Source organism: Ischnura elegans, chromosome 3 (assembly GCF_921293095.1).
Source record: "Ischnura elegans chromosome 3, ioIscEleg1.1, whole genome shotgun sequence".
Lineage (NCBI taxonomy): Eukaryota > Metazoa > Arthropoda > Insecta > Odonata > Coenagrionidae > Ischnura > Ischnura elegans.
In genome coordinates this window covers 35,190,474-35,209,904 of record NC_060248.1, presented here as the reverse complement: position 1 = coordinate 35,209,904, position 19,431 = coordinate 35,190,474, and the positions used below count along the sequence as shown (strand labels likewise).

General features: G+C 39.5%; 1 protein-coding gene across 1 annotated transcript in view; it reads left to right on the top strand.

The window, feature by feature from the left end:
• The window catches only part of LOC124155647 (ferritin subunit), a 35,528-nt gene extending 34,112 nt beyond the window's left edge, over nucleotides 1-1,416 (top strand). The window contains exon 5 of the mRNA XM_046529651.1: nucleotides 774-1,416. Coding sequence (XP_046385607.1) covers nucleotides 774-932 — 159 coding nt within the window. The 3' untranslated portion in view covers nucleotides 933-1,416. The remainder of the gene's footprint in view (nucleotides 1-773) is intronic.
• Nucleotides 1,417-19,431: the final 18,015 nt, after the last annotated feature.

The following is a 19,431-nucleotide window of genomic DNA, read 5'->3' as shown; positions in this document are numbered from 1 at the left end:
AATACACACCCTTTATTTTATAAACTCACAAAAAAGGTTTCTTCAAAAGTTACTGTGAAGGAATTGGCTATTCCGCAGTTTGGAAGGATAACATTTCCCTACTTTGACTTCGTCCGGCCAGTATTCACTCTTAATGAGGTATTCGTGTATGTTTATGGGCACACTGACTTTATAGGAGCAGTAAATTTTTTCAACTCTTTGACGCTCCCTCCGAAAGTCATGCCTAGGAAATATGTCGGATAGGTGAGTTGTGATATCATCTGTCAAAGCACCAGAACAGACAAGACCAACGTATATATGTGCTATGCGAGGAACATCGGAAAACTTACACGCTACTCCAGATTGCTTGAGGCTTCCTAACACAACCTTCCTCTTTCCTGAGGTTTTCTTATGGGACACCACTGGGAATTCTCCTCCCTCCCTTGCGGCATGACATCCGATTCTGTGATGATGGAATTGTTCCTCAGTTCTACCGAAGAGGCAGGTTGGGCAGGCCCTTATGCGGAATCATTGTTTTCAAGACGTCCGTATTTTTTGAGACTGAAAATTCAGAAAGCGTTTTTTTTTTTGCTACAGTCACGATTGCGTCGGCAGAAGACGTTTTTTTATGGCGACGAAGTAAAGCGTTTGCTATTGATATATTCAAAAGTGTTTTGGAACGATGGAAATGAGAGAGAGAGAGAGAGAGAGAGAGAATTAGTTTGGGGAAAACTATGATTTTTGTTCGGGAAAATTCATGTTGATTGGTTGTATATTTTTCTATTTCCTTGCAGCTCGTCGATTACCTGAGTGGGGACTTTCTGGATGAGCAATACAAGGGACAGAGAGAGCTGGCTGGAATGATATCTACTCTGAAGAAGATGCGACATGCTCAAGGCACCTTGGGAGAATACCTCTTCGATAAGAAGCTGCTCAACAACGAGCTATTTTAAATTGTCAACTTTATAATCTTTCGATTTCTCTGTTTTTTAATTTTTTCGTTATGTATCATTTCCAAATCATTTGTATGTCTTTTATCTAATGTTGATTATATTTTCAAAGGCACTTGATTGCCATGATCATCGAAGAAAAAGTCCATATTGGGCCTCTTTTTAACTCTGTAATCGTCTTAGTATTTTTCCATGATGCGTACACGCTTGGGGAAATTGTGACTGTTAAAATGTGTACAAAGGTCCGTATTTGGATGCCAACTTGCCCTTTCCGCCTTGGTTTGGTGCATTGCTCGTTGTCGGTCATTTCGTGTTACCTAACCTAGTCTTATGATAACTTATACGTGATTACGCTACAGTAGGAGGTGAGGCTGATGTAAATTGCATTTAAATCTATTTTATTCCACATAATTGATGTTTTTACCAGTCGATGATGTTCCTGTATAGTTTTCACCGAATGAATAAATGAACCATTCGAAGTTTTTAACTGAGACTTTATTCACTGTACCCCTCCTGGCAATGGGTAAGAAACAACTTGACGGCCCTTGAGTCTAACAAATTTCGTCGTGGGGTCTTCACTGAATTTCTTTGCTGGAAGTGGGCGTGGTTGAAAATTGTATTTTTTTACCTTCTAGGACTTGATATTATGAAAATTCCTTCTCTAATCGTACCAAATTAACTATCTCGGGTGCTACCGAAGAATGGTGAAGTTAAAATGGATTGACCGTGTGAGTAACGAGGAAGTGCGAAGAAGAGTGGCCGAAAAGGGAAACCTCCTAAAAACCTTATGCAGAAGAAGGGATACTTAGTTGGCCACATTTTGAGGCACGATGGTCTGATGAAGACAATCGTTGAAGGACTAGTGGAAGGGAAGAAGGGCAAGGGACGGCCCCGAATGAGTTATATAGGACAGGTTGTAAAGGATGTAAAAGAGAAGAAATATGTAGCTATGAAAAGATTAGCGGATAGGAGAGAGAAATGGAGAGCTGCGTCAAACCAATCTTAGAATTGTTGACTAATGATGATGACAAATAAGTTGAAGGTCCAAGTACATTTAACCGCGCTATACCTACCTTATAAGTCAAGTTTTTCCAGGGTAATCTCCCGGGTCACATTTTCCATCCCCTTCAACGTTTCGGCAACTGTACTTCGTGGAACTGATTTCCCTTTTCTTTGAACTCAAGCCCCTGAGGGCGTTTGTAGTTGTCGAAAAGTTGGAGGAGGTGGAACAGCTGAACCGGGAGAGCCCTTTTGTTCCATTCCAATGTTATTTTCCGTTTAATGGATTATTTTTCCCTGCGCGTTGCCTAAATCACAGTAATAACAACCTTCAAATACAAATTGTATTTGTCTCGGTAATATTTTATTGATAGCAAGTTATTTACCCTTCATCATCACGAAAATATGTCAAAGAAGTTTATGGTTCCAAATGACCAATACTCGCGTTTTTAGGTAGTGGCTAACTCCCATCCTTGTAGTGTTAAAATGCGCGGTGGGTTACGATACATCAGTAGGCCGACTGGAGAACTCTCTATTGCTATAGAATGTATAAATAATGACGGAAGACAGCAGGAATAGTAAAGTAGAAAAGTAAACTATCGTCGTGATCATTCACGCGTTAGTGCCTTCAGACATTAACTTGCACGGGTTAATGTACCGTGTAAACAGGCCTTTGGAAATGGTCCACCGAACCGGTCCCATGTTTAAATTTTATAGATAAAAGACCAAATGTTCAAAACCAAAAATTTAGTGCGCAACAATTTCAGCATCTTAAAGTCTTTCTCTGTCAATATTCATTTACTCCTACGAAAATCACAAATAAATGATGATGAATTCATATTAATACAGTGCTATATTTACAGCGAATACACGATACATTTTTTGATGTTGAACATGTAGTCTATCTTTTAAAGTTTAAACGTAGTTTATCTTTAAAATTTAACCGTGGCACCAAGGGCCAAGGTATGGTATTTTATATGCTCCTATTGGAATGGAATGAAAAGTTTATCCCGGTTCAGCTGTTCCATCTCTTCCAACGTTTCGGCGACTATACTTTGTAGACGTCCTCAGGACCTGAGTTCATAGAAAAGGACCGTATAAAGTAAGTCCTTCCCCCCATCAAGTTCTTATGTTCCGAGTTTCATGTTTGTCTTCACCTCTTTTCTTCCACTGTCGACCCAATGGCGTAGCGTGGGGGGGTGGTCCGGGGGGTCTGGACCTCCCCGAAACGTAAAAACAAAATCACTTTGCTTCCTAAAAGAAAACAAAACAGTGAAAAATCATGAATTTGCAAAAGATTTATTTGAAAAAAATAAGTTTTTTTTCGCTTATGAAATGTGTTAAGATTATTGTAAAACCTCTACATAGTACCACCCCCCCCCCCCCGCCCCCGAGCGAAATTCCTGGCTACCCCACTGTGTCGACCTTTTCTAAAGCCCTGTTTACACGATGCTTTAACCCGTACAAGTTTAAGTCTGTATGTATGGACGCGTGAATGATCACAAAAATGCACCGTTTAACCGCTCAGCGTGTGAAAAATTCACGAAAGGAAAATAGAACCTTACCTAATTTGGTTCGTGCACTCGATAATGTTCCGTTCCGATCCACTAAAGACGTTCATCCATTCACACACTAACTCGTGGGTACGTGTTAATGTGCCGTGTAAACAGGCCTTACTATACTGTGTTCCAATTGCATGATAGTAGCCATCGGCGGATTTAGGGGGGGATGGCGGACGGGGCCACGTCCCCCATCCCCAGACGGATAAAAAATAGACAAGATTTTGAATACGGTTATCATTAATTAATAGTAGCGGGCGTAACTTGGTGGAAATCCATAATCGCAGGAATAGAAGGATCAACAACTTCGCTATTTAGCTTTTGGAAATGGCAAAGTTGTTGATCCTTCTATTCCTACGGTTATCATTACGTACGTTTTGTTTTGTGTACTAGGGATCCTCAATCATTTAATTTCATATTTAAATAAAGATAATATTTCATACAGCAATTGTTGCATGTTGTTTTTAATCTCAAATATGAGAAGACCGCTTTCCTGTCAGGACCCTTGTGCCCCCCTACCCCAGAAAAAAATCCTGGATCCGCCCTTGATGGTAGCATCGGACGAAACGTAAATTTTACACCTTTTTGAAGAAGAAATTGATCGAAGACTTCCTCGGAACATCGGCCTTCTCGCGTCTGTGCGACGATGTGCGCGGCTGTTTTCTTTCTATCGCCGTCCTGCGTTTACGATGGCACGTCTTTCAGATGCATACATGTCGCAATTGATAACCTTCGCGAGAGAAATAATAATACTTCCATGGATCAGTTCATGACCTCTCACGATCGACTGCGTGCTAGCGCGAGCCTCTCGTGTTCATGTAGTCCAGTTGGTGGAAAATGAACGCCTTCTTCTTGGTTCGGACCGGTATCCCAAAAATTTAGCGCCAATTGATTATCGTATTTTCTATACCCATACTACTTGAATACGTAGTAAAGCATTTTAATTCGAAAAAAATTGATTAGGATGTATATTATTCCCCTTTCATGATAAGAAGAAGACGTTTAACCAATTATAACCCCATGTTGCTTCTTAAGGCCGCAATACACCGTGAATGATTATGCGAATGAAATCATTCGCCGGGTATAACGGAAAACTTCGCGAATGAACCGTCATGCGCATGATCATTCCGTGAAAATTAGAACATGCTCTACTTTGCTCACATGATCCAGCGAATGATCATGTGATCATTCAGCATGATAATTCACCGTTTGTAGCGGCATTAAGCTACATCAAACATGTGTAAATGTTCAGCTCTATTTAGGAAATATTAAAACTATGCATTATGGTGTTATTTTTTATGAGGAAATATTTAGCGTTAATTGTGATTGTGTATCAAATTTTCAAGATTACATATCCTGAAATTTGAATTCTCCTAGAAGTAGCTCTGGGTTGGAAAGGGTTAATATTCCTTAGTAAGTAATTGTTCCATTTTAACTTATAGTACGCCGAAAGGGAGTCAATGAGGTGGTTGCTTTTGGTCAAGAAAATGAATCGCATTGGTTTGAATTTTTTTCGAAACTACATAGATTTACTTGAACTATTGACAGTAGGTAGGGAATAGACCAAGGAAGGATCAAAATGTATATCATGTCGTCGGGCGCTTTTATCCTGGGCGTGATTGCAATCCATTTCTGTGCTGGAAATTTATTATTACATTTTTCGCCACACGAGTCAATGGATTAACTAATTTGGATCAAAACATTTTCTAAGCATTATATTCGTAAAACTAATATTTTTCGAGTTATTCGCAATTGAAAGAAACAGTTTGTGTAACAGTATTTATGTAATGTAGTAGACCGGTCTATTACTGTGGCGAGTTAAAAAACCTGCCATGTTTTGTTGATACCACCCCATACCTGCCACTTTTTCAGCTCCATGTTTTTTTTAATCAATCCTACCCTTACTCTGTCTTTCTCGGCATATACTCATGCTGGCATTTAGCATCCGTTTTCGTATTTTTTTAACTTCATATTTCATTAAGGCACATTCTTGCCCGTTTGTTTTCCCTTCCGGGTAGAATGTTACTACCCAAATTTAAACCATTTCCCCATTAAATATTATGTATTATTAAAGTATTCTACCGATTAAAGTAGGTTTCCATGGAGCACTTGGGAAGAATTCTGGGATCCTCCGTCCCCATCATCCACTTTCCTCTTTAATTCACAATAAGGCCTACTCCCTTTCATTCTATCTAATAATCCTATTCTTTTCCTTCCTCTCCCTCCTTTACCCAATAATCTACCCTCTAACACAGTTTTCAATTTTCCCTCCCCGCTTAGAACTCGCTCCATTATTAACTCCATGTTTTCAGGGGAAGAAATAGTTGGTAGGGTTTCCAACTTCCATTCCAACCGTGCTTTTCACGTGAAACCATCACGTGGACTACCTTTCGTCTGGCTCCTACCCTTCGACCTAGGGTGGCACCATGGGTGGCACTGCCGGGAATAATTTAGAATTAATCCCGCCAGTGCAGCTCTAGGGGATACGGTATGTAGCAATTTATCAATCGTTCTGGTTACTGGCTCTTCAAAGCAGAAAATACGAATAAATGAAACTTTAAAATCATCTATAATGTAATGAGTCATGATAATGGAAAATATGTCCCATTACCGCTTATGATACGTTTTTTCTTTCAATAAATACAGTGTTTTTCTGTAATTCTGTCTGACCTTTAAAGTTGACATGTATCTGGTTTTCTTCAAATAGATACTTTTGAAGAAAAATTAACCGATATTTTTATCCAAAGTTTCGAAATATATATATTTGTGGCTATTTTTTGGTTTTATGCAGCATAAAGTTTAAAGGACTGCATAGCAAAACAATGAAAAAATAATAATGATATCGTTATTTTTAGGACGAATAGTTAGAAAAATAATGCACTATTCGGGAAAAATATTTTATGAGCAACTTAGCCTGCAGTATGGGCTGCATGCGAGACGCGGATATAAATCCTCCTCTCAGGAGAGGATCTTCTCTTACAATTAGTCCCTGAGAGGACCACCATAACCAACAAGACAGTGGTTTGCCTGAAATGTGGAGCGTAACCTCGGTGGCGGGATGCGATCGCGCCTGTCAGGGCACTTCATGAGTATTCGTCAAATTAAGTGAGTCGATATCATCCTTGGTGTAAATGAATATACTCTTTCCGAGAAATATTTCAGCATTTTCAATCCTCAGCAGGAAATCGGAGTTAGTTCGATCATAATGCTGTGAGGAAGATTCATGCATATTATTTTGAAAAAAATATGTATGTCTATGTCACTTAAGGAATAAAATGTATTGAAATTAGGTTATAGCCAAGAAAAAAACATTGCGAAAAGGCCTTTCAATTCATTTGAAGCATTCTTCAGGTTGTCGACGGGAAATACAAGCTTGTTGGACAAGCATGAGGCCCGCTATCTCTGTCCACAGTCGTTGGAAAAACAAATCGCTGAATCATGAATCATTTATGAACGTCGCCATGCGCAAGTCGCTGCGTCGTGCTTAATATCACGGACTGTTTGTCGTTTCAAAGTTCGGAGAACATATGATAATGAAGTGGCATGGAAATGAAATAAAGGAATTGTCAGAGTAGTACTGCGTTCGTGTGTGTGGTAGCGGAGAAATACTGTTTGTGCCGCTCTGGCGAGAATCATGTTAACGGTGACGTGGACTTGCTTATCAAAACCGCTGCTTCGTGACTCAAACGGGAAGCGGAGGACGACTTTATGGTCACCGTGAATGTACGTACCACCAAGTGAACGACGTACTTCCAGATGTTCTGTCGATGACTCGTCCGGCCACTGTGAGCCCAATACAGCTCGGAATCTGCGCAATTGTTTCTTTTAATCGATAGAGATGAGTGAATGATATGCGTACATGATAATTTCAGAGGCTAGGGTAGTGAATCGTTAATAATGGAATGCTGATAATCCTCACCCAGGCAAAATCAAGAAGTTACACGATAGGATAGTTTCCTTCATCAAAGAAACCTAAGGCATTGATTGCGATTCGTTACCCACCATTAGTGTATTCATAATATACAAATTTTTTGGTTTTAGAAATCCCAGTTTAGACGAATGTTAATGTTCAATCTTAATCTCATTTGATAAAAGCCAGATTGTCGCCCATGCGATGCCACTCCACGTGACGTCACAGGGACCTAGATGCTATACGAGTAGGTGGGAGTTTTACATCGTCTGAGATTACCAATCCATGCATGAGGCACAGAGCTCAGGGAAACATCTCTTAATAATCACCTATTAAAATTGCCTATGGTCGGAAAGTTTCCTTCATTTGATAGGGTATTATTAATCCTTATTTAAGCCAAGCGCTACTTGCTGGCATGGTACTCTACGCTACCGCCATGCTCAGCAGCAAGCAGCCTGCATCGTAACGGCGTTCATAGCCTCGTACCCAGGTGGCCTCACCCAGCAGCGGCCGGACGTCACACGGGCTTTACCCAGCATTCATACTTAGCCGTCGCGTTTTCGCGCTCTTGAAAATTTCCACTTTTCATTAAATCGAGGGAAACAGATATCGTCATTCAAACATCCATAAGCGTAAAATACGTACTCCACGAGTAATAATATTTCGATTTAGGCAATGAAAAATAATAGGAGGCCACCCTATTTCAGAGGCTAGGGTACTGAATCGTTAATAACGGAATACGGATACATCTTCCTCAGGCAAAGTCAAGAAACTGCACAATTAGCCATCTTAGAGGCCGTTTTACACAGGGCACGTCGTTTTGCTATCTGACGTTTATGTATGCACGAAGGCGCAGCCAAAATTCCGTCGTGTATGGCAGTGAATTGCTGGAACGCATGCGAAGCGAACGCACGGGCGTGAGATGGCAAAGTAGCCCCTGTTCTAATTTCGTAAGCGCATCCGCGCAATTGCTCGCCATAATGAGAAATTACTGCAGTTCTAACCTGCACAATTACGTGCCCCGTGTAAAACGGCCTTAACCATCGTCTCGTCTTCTAGTTTGTTTGCCATCTCTTGGCTGCGTTAAAAATCTTCCAGTTTTCCGTGGCGCTAGTGCGCTCAAGCCTGCATAGTAGGGCGGATCGGAAAAATTGATTTTTTTTTCAAATCCATCTGGCCCAATGAAAAAAGCTGTGGGACTGATAAAAAAAATTGGTAAAATTTATGGTAATTCCCTATAGGTTATGCCGAGTTACTGTCAGTTGGACAAAAATTTCGTGCAATTTTGACGTATCTGCCTCCGTGAAGCCACAAAATGCCTTTGAGACGTTGCATACGGCTTATGTTAAAATCCCTCGTACCCCTATGATCAGGTCACCGATCAGGTTTATATCAATCAATATTGAAACAGGTTAGGTTTAAACACTTGCCGGAACTGAGGGGGACCTACGAGGAATTTGAAGACGCAGCGTGTGAAGGTGCATTCATCATTTTAACATGCACTCTTGTCTTTGAAGTGCCATTGTTTCATAATTTTTAATAATTTTCAATGGAATGTTTTGTACCTAACCTTGGTTAACCTTTTTGGTGTGACGTGAATGCGTGTTAGTCGCAACTTCGAAAACATGGCTCTTGTTAGACAAAAAATATATGCAAACTCTGTAAGTGTACAGCTTATGCAAAATTATATTTTTAATGACAGTTACCATTGAATATAAGCAGAGCATCAGTAATTATATTAAATAGGTAAAATATAAAGGATCAATAGTCATAACCAGAATTTTCATATCCTTCCTTAATGCATGGCTCAGGAAAAACGGAGATCCTCATGATCCGTACATAACGTTTCAAGAAGGACCTTAAGAATTGCATCCATTTAAATGCATCGGGAAGAGCGGGAAATCGCTTAGCGCAGAAAATTTCTCAGTTAATAAAATTGAGATTGCGATTAGGAAGGTAAATTACTTGAATCTTCGGCGACCGTTTTTTCTGCTTAAAACGAAATATTCTTTAAATCGAATTTTGCGCCTTTTTCTTATTTTAAATACATGGGTTACGCAGTCCATAGCAACCAGCATGCCATTGTTTTGAGTTCAGTGACGCAGTTTGACTTGTATCGATAGAGACGTATGACTACTTTGGTTGCATGGTGATTTCAGAGGCTTGAGTAAGACCGATTTCTGAAGGCAAAGGGATGCTAAAAACCACGACAATGGGTAAGGCAAACGTGTACACAATGAGTGGGAAGAGTGGTACATTTCGGATTATTTTTATACCTTCTTCAGACCTATGAATTAATATGATCACATTAATTTGTTACATAAAGGTATGAAAGATTAATGCGGTTATTTTTTAAAATAAAAAGAATTCAATTGTTGGTGTATTAAAAGAGATACAAGCATTCTGAAATAAACCGAAAAGATGACCAAAAATGTTGAATTTAATTCCTAAAGACCTAAACTCCAAGACACTAATCAACGTTAAAAATGAGGTCGAGGGAAAGGAAAAAACTCAACTTATTTATTTTGATAATTTACAGCAGATGACAGGACTGTTAAACGAGACTGTAAAGAAATGTCTGACGATGGATCTGATGAAGAGAACAGCGTAACTGGGAGTTTAAAGGGGTACTTTTTGGGTGAGGGGACAGATGGCATAATCAGGGCGGATTCAGGTCTTTGTTGAGGGTGAGGAGGTTGAGGGGCGACACTTAACTTTCCACGAGCCCTTGGTGGTATGCAATACATTACTGCTATAATCAATCTGAGTTCTATGGCCAAGGAAGCTGGTATCAAAAGGTTTTAGCGTATGAGGTATCCAGTGGGAAGAGTAACTATGTGTTGCTCTGATTGTTTCCCATTACCAACAATAGCGTGGTCAATATTGAATGTCGTAATTGCCTTTAATGAGATAATTCGATAGCAACGGCCATGTGACTAGGCAATGAACATGTTGGGATGCTATGATGTATGAGGAAAACGTTATTATCACGAATTTTTATGTAATCATCATAAAGTCAAGCACCGTAGGCAACATAGATATAACTAATTGAAAGAAATGGGATTTTAATAGTTTATGAAATGGAAATATCTAGAAATTCTAAACGAGCCATACTTTAAAAATATAATGCATTTCACTATCTGATTTTACGAAAGGAAAATAAAAACTTTGCTCCCTACAAATGAACTTTTATTATCAGCTACTTTCGATACACGGTATCACCATCAAGACTAGTATACTGATGATACATTGTACCGAAACTAGTCAGCAATAAAAGTTAATTTGCGGGAAGCAAAAGTTTATTTCCTTCCTTAAAATGGCATTCCACATTGTAAAGGTTTCAACCATTCAGTGCATCTGGTTTTACCATAATGGGATCCCAGGAGAATCATTTGCATTCATGACCTCAAGGCAACGATTTGAATACGGTCTAAAGTGGACATTCACTGTGAAGTGGTGATCTGACGAGGCGTGCACAGTTAAACCGGAATGATACACCTATGCAGGCTTGAGCACACTAGCGCCATGTTAAACCGGAAGATTTTGAACTCAGCTGATAGATAGTGTGCAAACAAGAAGACGAGACGATCGTTAAGGACGTTTTACATGGGGCACGTAATTGCGCATGTTATAACTGTATTTTCTTCTCACGATAGCGTGCAATTGCGCGAATGCAGAAACGAAATTAGGAGAGGGGCTGGTTTTCCATCCCACGTCCATGCATTCTTGCAATTCACCGCTTTCACCTATTCATGACGCAATAGAGTAGTTTCCTTCATCAAAGAAAACGAAAGGCATTGATTGCGATTCGCTACCCACTATTAGTATATTCATAATACACAAATTATTTGGTTTTTGAAATACCGGTTTAGACGAATGGCAAGGGTCAAATTTTATCCTCATTTGAAAAAGGCCAGATTGGCGCCCATGCGATTCCACTCCACGTGACGTCACAGGGACCTAGTTTCTACAGGAGAGGATAGGAGTTATACATCGTCTGAGGTTACCAATGCATGCATGAGGCACAGAGCTCAGGGAAACATGTCTTAATAATCACCTATTAAAACTGGCTAAGGTCGGAAAGTTTTCTTCGTTTGATGAGGTATTAATAAACCTTTTTTAAGCCAAGCGCTACCATTCAGCAAGGTACTCAGCTACCCGCTGGCATCCTGCGTCCTATCAGCGCTCAGAGCCTCGATCAAGGTCACCTCACAAGGCAGGAGAGGGAACCAGAAATGCGTTCCTACTTACGCGTCGCGTTTTTGCGCGCTTGAAATTTTTCACTTTTCATTTAATCGCGAAAAATAGATATCGTCATTTAAAAATCTAAAAGCGTGAAATACGTACTCCAGGAGTAATAATCTTTCGATTTAGGCAATAAAAAAATAATAGGAAACCACCCTATTTTGACTGCGCCTTCGTACACACGTCAAATTGAGTCAAATTATATGCCCCGTGTAAAACGGCCTTAACACTTTGAGTGCCGGCTGCTAGTTATAAAGCCCTACTGAAAAATCCAGCCATTTTCACTAAATTTGTTCATTTTTTAAAACATTAGCATCAAAAATATATTTATATCGATGTATATTTCTGTAAAAATGAGACTTTTCTCTTCTTTAAGAATGAGTTGAATAACGTTTATTGCTAATTTTTAAATATATAATTTAACACTGAAAACCTACGGTTTTTGAAAAATAAAAAAGTTGCAACATATGATCGACCGCCATAACATGCATAACAATTTTTTATTACGCTCAATTTGAACTATTTAAATCATGGAAATCATAAAAAAGCATTGTTCCAAGCAAAGCATTATAAATCCTGGATGACAAAAAGGGTCACTGCACCCTCAACGAACGGTTCTTTCCGCAAAAGACTTTTCACACCAAGTGGCCTAAGATAAGGATGCCGGTAGCTGCAGAGGACTTTTCGTCCTCAAGACATTAAAAGAACTCTTTTTCCATCGAGGATTTGATTTTTGAAATAACAGAACCACGAAGCAGTTAAGTGGAAAAGTACCACGAGCGAAATATTACGGTTTCACGCGTACAAAGCCAATTAAATAGAAAGACGTAATATTACGTCCATGGCAATCGTCAGAAAGATTAACAGGACGTAATATTACGTCCATGGCACGCAAAGTGCTAATAGTGAATGACGTGGCCATGATGTGGAAAAAAGGAGCGAAATCGCTGATCCCGTTGTGAAGGTGGGCTTCATAGGCGTACCTAGCGAGGGGCAGAAGCAAAAATCGCCAATGTCTTTAAGGAAAATGATAGTTTTCAAGCAAATAATTATATAAACTAATAAAGAGCAGTTACGGTTTCCTTAAAATGTTGGTTTCATTCACTTTTTCCATCCTTTAATCTTATATTTAACTTGAACAACCATGGCTTGCCCCCCTCCTCCCAGTTTGATCCTGTTACAGTTTCCTTAAAATATTGGTTTCATTCACCTTTCCCATCTTTAAATCTTACCTATAACTTGAACAACCATGGCTTGCCCCCCCCCCCAGTTTGATCCTGGGTGCGCCCTTCGTAGGCTTACGAAGAGAAATGAATGCACTCTTACAAGATTCCTTAAAGAGTCAAGTTCAGATCGCACAGACATGATGGACTCGACCACCATTTTTAAATTATTGTCGATTGCGATGGAGTTTGAAAAATGAAAAGACCATCCATCGATCCATCGCCAACTTCACGAGATATTCGCAGCGAAATATCGACGGGCTTACCCCTTTCGCCGATAAGTTGATGACGTCACTGACTCTTGCCGAGCGGCTCACCGCTTCTTTGCTTTTTCTCAGCTTCGCGCATCCGTCTCACGTGGTTCGTTTTCATTCACATTCACACTTCATGAGCGATTATTTTCGTCAAGGATCGGGTCTATCTGAACGACTTAATGAACCAGAATTTTAATGACATCACTAACTCATGAAAAATTGGGCGGCAAATTTCGATTTTTTTCATTTTAAAGTTATGGGAAAATGGGTTGAATGAGGAGGACGTTTTTGATGAGGATGGAGATGATGAGGATGCTAGTTGAATGAGGAAGATGTTTTTGAACTTATCTTTTCTAACTATCTACCGATTTATCTGATTTCATTTCTCTTTCGCGTCTGAGTAAACGACCTCATAATTCGCGTATGAACAAAGAGTTCTACCAAAAACTGGTGTCAATGGTATATCCTCTGATGCAAAAGAAACATACATTAATGAGGACTTCTATATTTCCCCTTGAAACACCTACGGCTACTGTGACATCACCTGCAACGGGTCGATCGTACGAATGTCTAAAATAAATCCACTATATTATCTCCCCAAGCACTTCGCGAAATAATGTCGGAAGAAAGTTAAGCTATCCACAATGTTCTAGTGAAGTGTGTATGTGATAAATATTCGCAATTAAAAGTAGGCCAGCGTTACACACGTGTGTATCATTTAGCACTTAATCTAAGACTATGCTTACTGTCACGTAGAAGAATGTGCGTACATCGCTAGAAAAATTTTCCATGAAGCATTCGATACATTTCTCTAACTAAAGGTTCAAAAAAAAGTACAATATGAATTAATGCAGGAGATAAGTCTTTCAATTCACCGTCACGCTGAACTTCTCCGATAGATCGTTATCATTCTTTCTTGTTCATTTCTGAATTGCTCAAAATATATTCCTTATCTAACAAAACCCAGAGCGAATCTCATCGCTTAAGCGTGCCTCATGCCATTGAGCCTTTTACTCTCAAACTGAGAAAACCCTCGTGAAGATCCACGTGAAAGATAGTGATAATATGTCTACCGCGGGTGTATTTTATCGACCGCCGTTGGTTCTTTAAGTTGCACAATGAGCCATTTGTCTCGTTCAACCGCGTCTTGGCGCCACCCAATCGATAATCTGTTGAGGAGGTCGGCAAGCTCTCTCCCTATCTCCGCGCTATACAAAGTGATGATTGTGTATCACAATTTGATCCAAACGATGTACTTTGCAGATAGCGAAAATCTTACCGAGGGAATCAATCAGGTTGGGAATGAAGAAAAAAGAGAAAAAAAAATCTCGCGCGTGAGGTTAAACTCCAAGGAAACTTGTATCTGAGTGCAAAAAACTGATGTCCGCGAGAATAATGTCCCGCCTTCTGTGATGTTAAAAGTGGCCAAATCTTCAGAAAGTCTTCCCAAATGGTATGCAAGGTCATTTTATAGCTGAAGGAATTTAGAGAAAAAACTCTGGATCATCTCTTCTTATCAAACTATCAGCCTTGGTGGCGGCTAGGTGAAATCCTTTCAAACCGGAGGTCGCGGTTTCGAATCCCGCCTGTATAGATGGGTGTTTGAGTTCGTCCTTTGATATTTTTGTAGTCTCCTCAATGTGAAAGCTTAATTTTGTTGTTTTCGTGGCAATTCGAGATAAAATGTAAAGGAAATCCAACTATGTGGAAGTGAGACTCCAACTATGGGTAAAATTCGGAAATAGAGTTCCGAAGATACCAAGCAATTTCCATAGAAACCCACATTGACTAATCATTGGCGTTGTTGGGTATTTACCGATTTATCTAGTTATTTTGTTGGTATTGAGCTATCATAATTTCGTAATTAATATATGTTATGCATTCATATTTATGTTTATTGCCTTTTAGTTGCCATTCATTGTTGTAATTCATCACTTTTCTGTGACGGTGGTTCGTAGCTTTACATGCCCCTAGGTATCGAAATACCTCCTAGAAAAGGAAAATAATCTTTTACATTTTCTACTTCATATTTCGAAACGGCTCGGCGATTCATCCTATTTCACCAATGTTATCATGGCAACACTATCCTCGACGCATCGGCCATATTGTCAAATTACTTCAGCGCCATCAGCGCCACCAATGAGTCTCTTATAAGACAAATAAAAACTTCTCTGGTGACAGTGAATCCAGTTTCGCTAATGGTTGGTCAAATGACCGAGTAGGGATTCCTCCGACCCTTCCCTTCCATAAATATCCATATCCCTAATGCCCGGATGACCATACCCAATTTATTGTATACTTATTGGATTCCGGTCCAACTGACACACACCAAATTCTAGTCCAATATTCTTTTAACAATATTGGACACAAATTCTCGCCCAATTTGGAATTCAGAACAGATTCTATTTTCTCGCGGCCAATCTCCAATCAGAAGTCAGTTATGTTGACTCCTAGTGGCCAAAACAAAAGCTCTCTGCAAAACATCAGGTTTGGCTGTAAAACATTTGTTTTGTTCCAAACACTCGCTTGAAATCTCTAAAATGTGGACGAAAGAAGTTGTTTCACTATATATAGAAGCATACAAATCACAAGAATGCTTAAATGCAATGTAAAATCATCTAAATACAATGGCGTTCTCTGGCGGGACCTTAGAACATTATTTCGGCCAATATTGGTGTAAATATTGATAAGTTTCGTACGGAACGTAACGCCCAATATTTTAAACAGTATTGCGCGCCGATTAATTGGCCAATAAGTTGGAAAGTCTCATGAGGGCTTGAGGGTCCTTCGTGCATCTTAAGTCGCGGGCATGGGCGCCTTCTCCATGGTTTTTTCCTTTCCTCACACTCCTCCCACTCCTTATGACAATTTTCGTAAAATTACTTAATAAAACTAAAGGGGCTCAATTACAGTTAATTCGTACAAATAGTAACCAATCGCGAGTGCAAATTACTGATTTAAAAAAGTTATAATTGAAATTAAAGTTATACTTACATTTCATTTTTGTAAGATTGTCCATTCTTGAGACCACCCGGCTGCTGTTGAATATTGGAGTAAATATGTGGAATATCTAAGTCATAGAAATTGCAAAAGTTGCATTGTCACTTGCGATACATACAATTATAATTGGTGATGCGTAGTTTTCCGCGGCGTTGTCTAGATGATGTCTCCATGCTTCTGGGTTTCACCGCGTGGATTTTCTGGAAACTGTCGTCGCAAAAGAAAAAGAAAATCCACGCGGTGAAACCCAGAAGCATGGAGACATCATTATAACTGGTGTTTAACACAAGGGGAGTCATATTTTGTACTCATCAAAAGTAGACCACAACGCGAGAGCGGCTGAACCTAAAAAAAGCAAATTATGGTACTGTGGGACTCGAAGTTATCTACAGCCTTGGTAAATCAGTGAAATCAGTAAAGCAATCGTCGATTACGAGCAAGTAACAATTCCTCTTTCACCGTAATTAGTAAATCACAGGTAAAAATTACATTTCTTAAAAAAATAATCGTTGCTAGTAGAAATTAATGCAAAAGTATTCTTTACAAGTAATACGATTACTCATCTACACTGATCTGGAGCATTTACCCGCGAGATACCACCCCTAGGGTAGGGTTCCGGCCTTCAGGCAAGCCTCGACTTAGAAGACATATAGCCCAGGGGGCATTTAACCTTTGACCTTCTCATAATTGTGAAGAGATGTGAAGATCAGATTCGAAATTTCATCAAAAATGGATAATATAATCTACTATAGCTAATACCAGTGGCGTAGCCAGGGGGAGAGATTCGGGGGGTCCGGACCCCCCAAATATATAAGCATAATTACTTTATTTCAGGAAATATAACAAAATATTGAAAAATCATGAATTTACAAAATATTTCTAAAAAAATCAAGTTTTTTCGATTATGAAATGTGTTAAAATTAGTTTAAATCCCTCTTCTTAGCGCACTGTTCTACAAAAGTTTCCCCCCCTGGTTCTGGATTCCCCCCACCCCCGAACGAAATTCCTGGCTACGCCACTGGCTAATGCAATATTTAAAATAATATAAAGTTTAAAATATTTTCGAAAAATCAGGCGGATTTGGGAAATAGACCCCGACGGAGATCAAGTCATGATAACTACGGTGTTTCGATAAAAACCTAATCCCGTACTACACTTTCCAATTTATTTTCCAGTAAATCGGCGTGCAATATTGTTTAAAATATTGGGCGTCACGTACCGTATGACACGTGTCAATATTTACGCCTATATTGGCCATAATAGTGTTATAATGTCCCGCCAGAGAACGCTATTGTATTTCGATGATTTTACGTTGTATAAGCATTCGTGTGATTCGTAAGCTTCAATTAATAGTAAAAAAAAGCTTCTCTCGTCCACATTTAAGAGATTTAAAGCAAATTCTTGGTACAAAACCAATGTTTTACAGACAAGCCGAATGTTTTGCAGAGAGATTCTTGTTTAGGACACTGGGAGTCAACAAAACTGACTCCTAATAGGAGATTGGCCTCGAGAAAATAGAATTGTGTCCAATATTGTGAAAATGATATTGGACTAGAAATTAATGAGCCAGTTGAACCACAATCCAATATCCAATGTATTTGACAATAAATTGGGAAGTGTCATACTGGCTTTGCGGTCTATAAATTACCGTATCACGCAATCGAAATTGACAGCGTATGTAATGAAGCCCCAGATTTTCCGAAAGTATAGACAAACCGCATAGCACCCGGGGAACCCCCAAAGCAAACTACTGGCGACGTGTCTGTCACCCAAACCGAAGTCGGAAATGTTTCTTCGAAAGCTGTTTCCACGAATATTACGAAAGAGGATTCTCAAGTCGGACTTAAAGTGCCTTTTTATCTACCGCGCATTTAAATGTGCTTACAAATATCGCCACTTGCGTCGCTGAAGATACATTAATTAGAGTCACGGGGAAATAAGGTCGAACGCAGGACGTTGTACGAAATTCGTGCAGTGGCGCCGAGTCCATGGGGCCTGAGGGGGCCCGAGCCTCCTCAAAAATTCGTTATGTGTGTGAGGAAAAAATTTGTCAGGCTTGTGGATTTTCCCTGGAACACCCACATATCGAGATTCGAGTTATCAGGGTTCTAATGTTGATCATATGACTCTTCTAAAATGCTTAAACAAACTTAAAACTCACTAAAATTTCTCGGGGCAAGATCCTCTGTTTGGGCCCCCCCAATATTTTTTGTAAGTCGGCATCCCTGAATTCATGTACATGATGATGTGATCTATCGAATCAATGAAAGCTCAATGCTATTCCTCGCATTAACAAACACCATAATGCAAACGTATAAAATCGTTTCAGGCTTAATTTTGTGGAATAATGCTATATCCATGATTAAAACACAAATGGGAATTCTAAGGAATTCATAGGAAACATATTCAATTCCAAGGACAATTCTGACTGTATGGACAAAAGAGGAGTGTACAAATTAAAGTGTGAGGACTGTGGTTTGGGTTATGTTAGCCAGACCGGTAGAAGGTTTAAAGACAGAGCGAAGGAACACAGAAGAAGTTTTATATATAATGACAGAAAATTTTGTTTTGCTAATCATTTATGCCTGAACAACCATTTTAGCAATTTTGACATAGATATTTTACATTGTATTGACAAAGGGCTTAAATTAGATTTTATGGAAAAATTTTGTTCACCTAAACTGTTTCCCCCTCCCACTCCCCTCACTCCAATTCCATATGCCTCCCATCTACTACCTTGGTCTGGGTATATACACCGAGAGAGTTTTTGTTGGATTACCTTGAAAATGACACAAAGTGTCGAAACCATGGTCGGTTAAGTGTTGAATTAAAATGGTGTGGATATTCCCATTTGTGTTTTAATAATCATAATGCAAGATATTGGAAAAAAAATTTGATCGCATTGCATACATCACAGCGCCGCGGTCATTTTTGAAAACCGATTAAAATGCGACCGATGTGGCAACAGAAATCAGCTTCTAAGGAATGGAATTGGACCTCCTCTATGCAGTTTACTTGGCAGTTTCCAAAAGGAAGAGAACTTTTCTTCGAAATAGAGCAAATATTTTTCTTGAGAAACCTCATTTATCGAGTAGGTACGTATATTTTCCGTTCGCAGCGCAGGAGGAAATCGTTCCCGGGGATGATTTCACTCGTTGCTTGGCCTATCCTTGAAACTGCATCGCTCGTTCCCTCGCCTTCCCTCCATCCCGTCACGGCCTTCTTCCGTTCGCCATTGTTTTGTTTTTATCCCTGTCGATTGCATAGCTTTATCCTTGGTGCACGCTCGATGAGGAATGCTGGTAACGTAGC